The sequence below is a fragment of the Triturus cristatus genome, chromosome 5_2, assembly GCF_964204655.1.
Source record: "Triturus cristatus chromosome 5_2, aTriCri1.1, whole genome shotgun sequence".
In the NCBI taxonomy this organism is placed as follows: domain Eukaryota; kingdom Metazoa; phylum Chordata; class Amphibia; order Caudata; family Salamandridae; genus Triturus; species Triturus cristatus.
The window spans coordinates 177,195,703-177,205,256 of record NC_140588.1 but is presented as its reverse complement, the minus strand read 5'-3'; the positions used below and the strand labels follow the sequence as shown (position 1 = coordinate 177,205,256).

General features: G+C 45.1%; 1 protein-coding gene across 1 annotated transcript in view; it reads right to left on the bottom strand.

The window, feature by feature from the left end:
• Positions 1 to 415: 415 nt before the first annotated feature.
• LOC146822761 (cytosolic non-specific dipeptidase-like) overlaps positions 416 to 9,554 on the bottom strand; it is a 70,373-nt gene continuing 61,234 nt past the window's right edge. The window contains exons 10-11 of the mRNA XM_085606943.1: positions 4,897 to 5,044; positions 416 to 646 (exon numbers count right to left, since the gene is read on the bottom strand). Of these exons, the coding sequence (XP_085463069.1) occupies positions 577 to 646; positions 4,897 to 5,044 (218 nt within the window). The 3' untranslated portion in view covers positions 416 to 576. The remainder of the gene's footprint in view (positions 647 to 4,896; positions 5,045 to 9,554) is intronic.

The following is a 9,554-nucleotide window of genomic DNA, read 5'->3' as shown; positions in this document are numbered from 1 at the left end:
GCCATCATGCCAGTAGTCTTGAACAGTGGTCTTCCTTCGACAACTCCATTTTTAGAGGCACAATAAAATCAGCATCCTTTATATATAAAGATTCCCTGCACCCTACTCCCTGTTTAGCCTGGGTATTTATAGCAATGTCAGATTCCACACATCATTTGACTTGGCTTCCAGTAGGAACACTAGTTAGAGGCTTCTATGCCTTCACAAAATTGCAACTTGCTGCCAATGAGTTAATTTAAGAGAAGATTTGGGCAATGGAAGCTAACACAGTAGCTCTCTAGTTACCCTGGCATGGATGAACAAGACTCGGAGTTGCCACATATTCCTCATCATTCAGTCATCTTGTACATACACCCCTTGCAATGTTTTGCTCAATTTCTATATGCAACTGTAACACAATTAGTGAGACACCATGTTGAGCTGCACAACCAAGTTTTAATTTGTATGAAATCATTCACTGAACCTATAAAAATGTCATGAATTGTGTGCTAAAAATGCTCTTACATTCAATGAATGTGTAAATTAGAGCAGCTAAAGTGTTGATGATGACAAAGGGATGACTGAAGCGAAGCAACATCAATCCGTGAGCTGAGATACTTCATACAGGTACGCTCCCAAAAGTTTCACACCCTGAATGTAGTTGTACCTGCAAAATAAACAGAATACAACAGTTTTTAGATTCACTGGTGACTTTATATTCCCAACACAGAGTTAAGTGCGAGTAAGCATTTGACAGCACTAAATAGGCAAGTGAAAATAAAGAATACTTATCCCCCAAGTCAAGTTATAATAGATTCAAAGGCTTTGGATACTGGATAAATTACAGATTGCAGCACTGTTAACTCAGACAATGAAAAATTATGACATTGGTGGACACCTTTAAATTCTTTGCAGCACATCATGAGTAAGGGAGTCTGAGTTTTCTGTAAAGCATTTATTGTTTTCCATGGAACCATAGTGAATCTATATTACAGGTTCACCAGTTTAATCTGTGGATTTAATAAGAACATATATTTTTGAGGATTGCTGGGCTAAAGGGCAACACTCCACTGGCCTGGAACAGCACCTCCATTCAGGATGGAGTGCAATAATGCACTCTTCATATTTACTCCGAATTAACATGGCAGGGGTTTTAAAATACATCCTACGAGTATGTTTTGTAGGCTGCAAGGCATGTGGGATATAAGAGGCCCAAGCTGAGCAGCAATCACCCTTCTGACTATTATGAGCTCTGCCAAGGGTTTAATACCACTGCCTTAAGCTCATAAGGGGACTATAATTTTCATAAATACTGCTTATCTGCTACCAAGGTTGTTGGGACAGCTTGCACCTCCTTTGACAAAGGAAAGCATAAATCGGATCAAATCTTAGAAAGAGCGAAGAACAAACCTAATGAGGGGGTAAATGGACTGGCCTACCTCAAGCGCCCATCAAAATTAATAATGGTGAATCCTAGTCCGCTCGCAGTTGTGGACAGGCCTCTAATCTTCTACTTATTTGACCTCTAAAAGGTAAACACCTTGTAGAGGACATAATCTTCTAATATTTAATGGTAGGGACAGTGGCCATAAAGTTTGGGTCCCTGTGGATGATGTGTTGTTTATACTGCTGTCCTAGAAAAATATGGCGATTGTGCCCTCATCTGGGTTGGTGAGAGGGCTTTAGACCATTCATGTCTTATCCATAACCTATTCCATTCATGAGAAACAAATGTATGAACTTGCTGACAAAAATAAAATAATCACAAGGCAACCAACATTACCAAAATGTCAGGACAGAAGAGACTGAAACTACTTCATACACTGGTGCCAATTGAGAACCTATACAAGGTTCCAGGTGCTGCCAGTAACAAGACATTTATTGGTCTAATTATTATTAAGTAGGATTTCCTTCAATGCATTCCTCCTGGAGAAGAGAACCAAGTAGGACAAATGGTGACATTGGCAAAGCAAGATCAGAACTAAGAGGATGCGTACTGGATGATTCCACACAAACACCACATGTACCTTCTCAGATTGGGCTACAGCTTCGCTTGATAACATTCTTCAAATGATTGAAAGGGGAATGTAACCATTTTTTGAATTTCTCGAAAATTATTTGCATCTCGATTCCTTAGTGGACCTTCATGATAATAAAAATCTTGTTGTGGAATATTTAGGCTGAAGTAGTTAGTGGCAAAAGATCCCAGTGCGGGTGTTATGTTTATCAGGTGCTGAGAGCAGGTCTTCAGTACCCTACTGGCAAGCTGTTTGTGGGGAGTAGATTAATTTGCTGTTAATTTCTACTTCTACCAGACTTGATGGGAGACTCAAGGGTCTGCTACAAACCCTTTAGCCAGGCCCAAGCTTTCCAGGCCATAACACAAATTTTAGGCAGTGTGTTTGGTTCACTCCTAACCTTTAGAAACTCCTGCAAGCCCAAAAAGTGCCACTCCAGGGATTATAGTCATGTGCATTAAGAGATCGGCCATCAAGTTATTTGTCGCTTGAAGGGAGGCCTTAGCCATCTGGAATGTTGAAAGGCTAGAGAAGCTTTAAAGGATGCAGTCAAGTCAAGCATTGTATAGATATTTGTGAAGTAGGCAAAGTCTTGCATTTTGGCAGATCTGTAATTGGTAGGTAATAAAGCACATCTGCTTTGAATCTCAGGCCATACGAGACCAGCCCAAAAATTAGGCTTATTGAGCTTACACATTGATCTGTTTGGGATGTCATTCTTTATTCCACAAGCGTTATCAATGCGGGATGTTAGTATTGTGCGAATCAATGCATTTTCTGAGGGAGTGCAGAAAGGGACGTGCGACTCCTAGCAAGAATAGACATTGGTGCCATCTCTTAGCTTTCGCATTTAATCATGACGTTAGGGAGAGTTTGTTTTTCAATTGGACAACCAAGCCAGAAACCTGCTGTTCTGGTATTGGGGTTATTACACGTGAGCCAACCTATGTGACCTGAGAGAGGATGGACCACTTGCATATGCATACAGGTGTCAGTAGTCTGTCTTGTTAATGCATAGTATGTTGCTGCATCCCAAACTGGATTTGCTCTATGGTGTGTCCCAAAGCTCTCCTTCACTTTCAGTTTGAAATCGCAATCAAAACTTTAAAACAATTTTGAAAGCTGCAAAATGTCCTTCTGTTGTGCGTGACACCTTCAGCCACTCTTGCATTTGTAATCAGCAGCACGTTGCATGCTGGTATTTTTCTTTTGATGCTTACAATGTTAAATGTGGATTTACACGTCCTATAATAGCCATGATCTGGCTAGAAATTCAGGCCGGACTAAGGTTGCGCATGACAAGCAGCTACTTGGCAGATCCGATTTTAAAAGACACCATCTTAGGTGAAAGCCATTTAATATAAATCGCATCATCCTTACTAAGTGGAACAACATGCTTCCAACGGTGGTGAAAAGGGGCAAAGCTTAGTCAGAGAGATTAAAGTGTGTGGAGCTCAAATTTCCCAGCGAAAAAAAATAAATAAGGATGGGCTGTAGGGTGACTGAGTCAGATGACCATGGTTCGGGATTTACTGTTCCCATGAGGAGCAGGGTCAGTATTGATTTGCATTAGGTTGGCCAATGAAGCTCATTTAGAGTTCAGTAGACATGCACTCTATGGCAAAGGCAACAGAGTGTCCTGTTGGCCAAACTCAAGGTCTGCCCAGCCAATTTTGTGTTGGTCAGACTAAGTTTTATACTGACCAAGTAAAAATTTACTTGTCAGTGCAATTTTCCAATGACCCAGAAGAGAAGGGACCATCGGAGGCAAGTCATAAAACCATCTGCCCTATTTACAGTGGAAAGTTGAATGGCTTTTTTTGTTTTACTATCCATCCCTTCCACACATATCCTGGCGGTGAGGGACAAAGAAAAATGACCAACACTTGTTGTGGAGGTCATTAGATTTCTTCATTTTTCCGAAAAACTCCTGCTTTGGGAATAAAATAAAAACAAATTTTAAAAAAGGGAAATGTTGGACAGCTGGCCATTATGTTTGACAAACTTTTCCTACATTGACAGGACCCACCATGAGGACGGTCCCTACCAATGTATAAACAGGTTTGTGGGGCCGGGGGACATCTCTAAATCTGGCAGGCAAAGTAAAGGCAGGGCGGGAGACAAACTCCTCCTCTACCCGGTCTGCCTTTTCTCTTTCCGACAAATCTTAATTCAGACTGTCTAGCGTGGAACAATGGACAAAGAAAAATTATGGTTCAGAGTGCCACCTGAGCGATTGGCAGTGATTTGACTATATGCAAGCATTTGTCCCATCAACTTTTGAGTGTCCGATTGGCACTAGCATGCCTGGAACCCTATACTAGTGCAGCTTTCCAAGCCAACAAATGCCAATATTTGTATCCATTCAAGGAGTATCCCTATGGAAACAGATTTGCTACTTTTTAGGCAAACCATTCACTATACGAGTTCCTTCCTTTTCCAAAACAAACAAGCAAAAACCAGGACAACAAGAAAATCCAATACAAGCACAGCAGACCAGATTTTAGGTCCCCAGACCAAACTATATAGCTAAGAATATTTATTTAGGAGGTGTAACACCCCAAAAAAACCTTGAAGTTACCCCCCCAGGAGGTGAACAGGAAAATGCGGTTGATGTATACTTTCCTACAGCCCAAGTCAATATTTCAAAGTAAAAAACATATTATACTGCCTTGAGATGGTTCTTGTCTGAGCTCACTATCATACGAGGAGGAACTAGACAGGAAAACTAGTGAACCGTTACTTGTCATTTCCTCCAAGGCAGCATTGTGCAGGCAATTCAAAACACAGGACCTTCAGCACATGCATGCAGCTTCTCTACCATACCGGTGTCCCCCCCCCCCCCACACACACACACACAGGTAGCAACTAATCTTTGGTAGTTACATTAACAACTCACCTATTTAGCTTTTCATTTTGTGAATGAGCTCCGTCGTCCGAAGCACCTACAGGCAGCAGCATGACATTTTTACCCGTTGCCTCCTGGAATGTTAAAGTGACAGGAATACTTCCACCTTCTCGTGTTAAATCAGGCTCCACGCCAAAAACTGCACAAACAAAATAAAACACAAAAGTCAAAATGATTTGATTCTTCTCATCTTATGAGCAAACAAGAAAGGAATAGATTTTGGATCTGCAGTGAGGAAATAAGGGCATCACAGGAATATTTACTAAACAAAAGATAAAAAGAACTGAGTTTATGATCAAATTCCCATTTCTTGCTGGCAGCAATTATATAGCCGTCCGAACACTGTTGAAGGGAAGTATAATCGGGTAGAAGTGTTATAGAACACAATCAAATGAGAATGGGTGGCCCCACTGTGATATCCTTTGACACACCTAAAAGAACAAGTATTGACATGAACCATCTGAAAAAGTGACCCCAAAAGAGTAATGGCACAACAGCTAACACGAACAGTAATTTTTCTTACTAGGCATTATAAAGTGAACACTGCAAGTCAAAAGATGTGCGCTACAAAAGGGCTCAAGTATGTTCTGCTTTTTGTATAACTTTTTGCGAGTGGTAGTCTTATTTGCTTTTTGAGGATATCAAAAAGAGGATGAAAAACTGGAAAAGAGAATTTTATGAAGAAAATTTCTTAATTCAGAATAAATTGTTACACTCTGGAGTTAACTAATATGCATATGGTTTCTATACAACTAACATAAATCTTAATTTTTCTGCAAACACCACTATAATTTTCAGTCTGTGCAAATGAGCTGAGAAAGAATCTGGCAGGCGCGGCTGTATAAGTGCATTTGAACAAACACAATGCACTAAAAAGTTAACGCTTTGAAACAAGAATGAAAAAGCAGCAACATCAAGAGCCAGAGACACGTTGCATTCAATCAAATGGGGATCCTTCCAGCCTGTGGCAACTTCTGTGGAGTCTCTACAATTGCAGAGGATACTTAGCAAAAAAGGGGAACCATCAGCTTGCAGAAGCTCGACTGCAACTAGCATAGGAAACCAAGGACAATGTATGTTTGGGGGTGTTAGACCTGGCACCTTGGCGTGAGTTTCCCTTCCACTTTTTGATGGTGTGCCTCGATTGTTTTGCTGTTGTCCGCTCAGGGCACTGCGCCACGGCTAATCCGTGCCGCAGTGCAAGTGCTCCCTAGGTAAAGTGTACCTGTAATTGATGTTCATGATTGGTTTATTGGATTCGCTGTCAGTCCCCAGTAAAGTGCACCGGGGGTGCCAGGGCTTGTGAATGCCAATGCTGCTGGTGGGCTTGCAGCGCTGGTTGCGCCACCCACAGAAAGCGGCCCTGTAAAATGTGTCTAGGGTCTGCCACCGCAGACCCTGTGCGCGGTCCGGGACCGTCGCGCTGACTGCGCAAGTGCCCCCACTTGCCAGTCCCTAAACCTTCCCTTACCTACATATTAGCCACCCCTCTGGTAGGCCCAAGGGCAGGGTGCATTGTAGGCATAAGGTAGGACATGCCCTGATGTGTGTGGCATGTCTTAGTAGTGAATTACAGCCCTTGTCGTTTTTCACTATTGAAGGCTACCTGCTCTCCATAGGCCAGAATGGGCTGCTGGGATCACGCCAACGCTGTGACCCCAGTCGACTCAGAGAGCATGGTAGAGTGCCAAGTTTAGTATGCCTGAACTCAGAATAATAAAATACTTCTTGTAGCCAAGTTTATTTTAATATCCTGGGTTTGTAAATACTACTTTTAGAAAGTTAGTATTTACTGACCTGACCATCTCAGTCCGCCTCTGCTGCGTGTGTGGGTGTTCTGCCTAGCAACAGTAAGGAGCAGGGTTGGGGAATCCCCAGGGACAGGTTGGCTGCCAGGTGGTGGGTAGAGAGATGACACCAGGATGGGTGGGAGGAGTACACCTTGACTCTTGAATAGACCTGTGCTCTGCCACCACAAAGCCGGCGCCGCCCCCTGCGGAGCGGCTGATGTCTCTGCCCTGCTGCTGAAAGGAAAGAGCAGAGTCACCATAACAAAGTGCTCCAGAACTGGACTGAGCCAGGCCTAGGCCCCCTGGCGCTAAAGAACAAAAGAATCATGGTATAAAAGTAGGAGCCTGGCTCCTAAGAAATCAGAATCCTGTTTACCACAAAGAACCTCTGCCCGACTAGAAGGAGAAGACGACGCTGGAGGAGCTGGCCTGCTGCTTGCCTTGCTGAGAAAGGAGAGGAAGAGACTACTGAAAAGACTTTGCTACTTTGTGCTTGAACATTCTCCAAGGGCTTGATCTGAGCTTGCCCCCTGAACTGAACCCCAGGACCAGTGGGTTCTCTGTGCTTTTGCTCGTCCTCCAATTCGAGCCGTGTGTGCATCCCGCTGGAAAGAGATTGCGCCCCTCATCGCCCCTCCTAGGGCCGTGACACTCAGAAGCTTGCTTGCCTCAAACCCGTGAGAGCCCCGCTCCGTCCAGAGCCGCTCTCTGTCCCCGGGCCAGGCCGCCTGCATCCCTGTCACCGCCTGCTACTGGAGCGCGCTGACCGCGCTATCACCCCTTCCGCCGGAAGCCGTCCGACGACTGTGATCTACGCCGGGTCATCCAGCTGCACTGACCGTGCCCTGCGACCCCGCTTCGCTATCCCCGGACATCTCAGGCCGCGCCGCCCCCGCTGTGGAGACCCTCCGGCACCGCCGTGCTAAAGGGTCGCTGGCCGCGCCTGCCTACGTGCCCACACCTGCTGATTGAGGACCCAAGAACACTTCCCAAGCTGAGAGTCGCACCGACCTGTGCCGACTCTCCACATCACGAAAGAAGTTCCAGTATCGGGCTCGGGGCCCGCAACGCCTTATTTCCCCGTTCGCAGGAGCCGATCTCTGCGAGTACTGGAACCACAAGTAACATTTGCAAGAGACTACAAAGTATCCATTTGAAGCTACGAACAAAGAACATTTGCCTGCTTTACAACCTGGTGGCCTAGCGAGAACGTTATTGGTCTTGTGATAAGTCTGCTGAGATATATATACCTATTTTTACATAAAGAAGCGTATTTTTATATATATCCAAGTCTGGTGTCCGTTTCTGGGGGGATTGATGTATTTACTGTGTGTATGATTGTAAGTGCTTAACCAACAACGCCTGAGGAATCGCCTTGGCTGCTCACGCCACGCACCTAGAGGGTGAGCAAGGGTCATTCGCGAGGGGTTATCCTGCGCCCTGACGTGGAGGAGAGGGTTCCTGCTTGACACAAGGGCAACCTTGCGCCAACCAGAGATCCCCGACTCTAACAGGGGGGGGTGGGAACTACTACAGACTTTAAATAGGGCTATTTTGGCTGCCCAGCTGTAGGAAAGTAGGATACGCTTCTTATGGTACCCCTACTTTTTGTTTGATGTAACACTGTTTGACTAGTCTGAATGGGATCGTGCTAATAAAGACACCAGTCTATCTGCTTTCTTCTTAAACTGATGTTTTATGTACTTTGGTACACCCTGGATTGAATACTGGGGTACCCTGGTCAGTCCCTAGTATATGGTACCTATGTACCCAGGACAAAGTTACCCAAGAGGTCTCCCATGGGCTGAAGCATGTATTATACCACCCATAAGAGACCATTCAAAACAGAACTACAGGCCTGCGATTGCAGCCAGTGTAAGTTGGTGCATGCACCACTTACTAAAGATATAGGTTTACTATATCTTAAGGTCACTGCATGTACAACCTATAAGTCACCCCTATATAAGGCATCAACAATCCTGAAGGCAGGGTGCTTGGTTTTAAGTGGAAGGGTGCCCCTGCACGGGCAGGACAACCCCGCAGCCTACGGAGTCCATTCTCCAGGGTTGTCAGTGAAACAGCCACATACTATATATAGAGGGGCATTACGAGACCATGTGATGTCCAACTCTTTAAAAAAAAAAAAAAAAAAAGCTAAACAAACCCTATCATGTTTGGTGTCGAACATGTTGCAATTATACCCCCACAGAGGTATGATCCCACCCCTCAGAAGTGTCCTTCGTGGGGCTCCTGGTATTTACGGTACCAGCCTTCTAGCTCCGGACATCACAAAATGGTTGCTGCCAACCAGAGACATTTCTGCTCTCCTGCTGCTTAGCCAAGCGCGAGCAGGGTAAGGCAGAATAGGCATCCTGTCACGGAGAGGTGTGACCACATCCCAGACAGGATTTAGTGCATTAGGGCTGGGTGAGTGCACTTGCCAGCGACTGCAAGTTTGCATGAGGGGCACATTTGGAGACCCTATGCATAGTCCAGCTCAAACCAGTCCTGGGAGCCATTGGCTTCCGCCCTGGCGCAAAACTGGACAAAGGACATGAGTGTAACCTCCCCCCTGTCCAGACCCTCCCATGAATCTTTTCAACCCTCTCCCGTGAGCACTTAAGGGCTTACCGGGCTGTAGGACCTGCACTGCACTTCGGACTTCGTTTGGGCCGGACATCGTCTCCCTCAGTCTGCTGCATCGTCTGTGAACCATACAAGATCCGTGTAGGACCTGTGGAGCATTCAAGATACCTGAAAATATTCTCCCTTGGAGTGAAGGAGTCACTCCCCTGCATCAACAGGCTCCGAAACACTGCTGACCCGTCTGCTGACTCGGAGCTCCTTCGGACTCAGAAA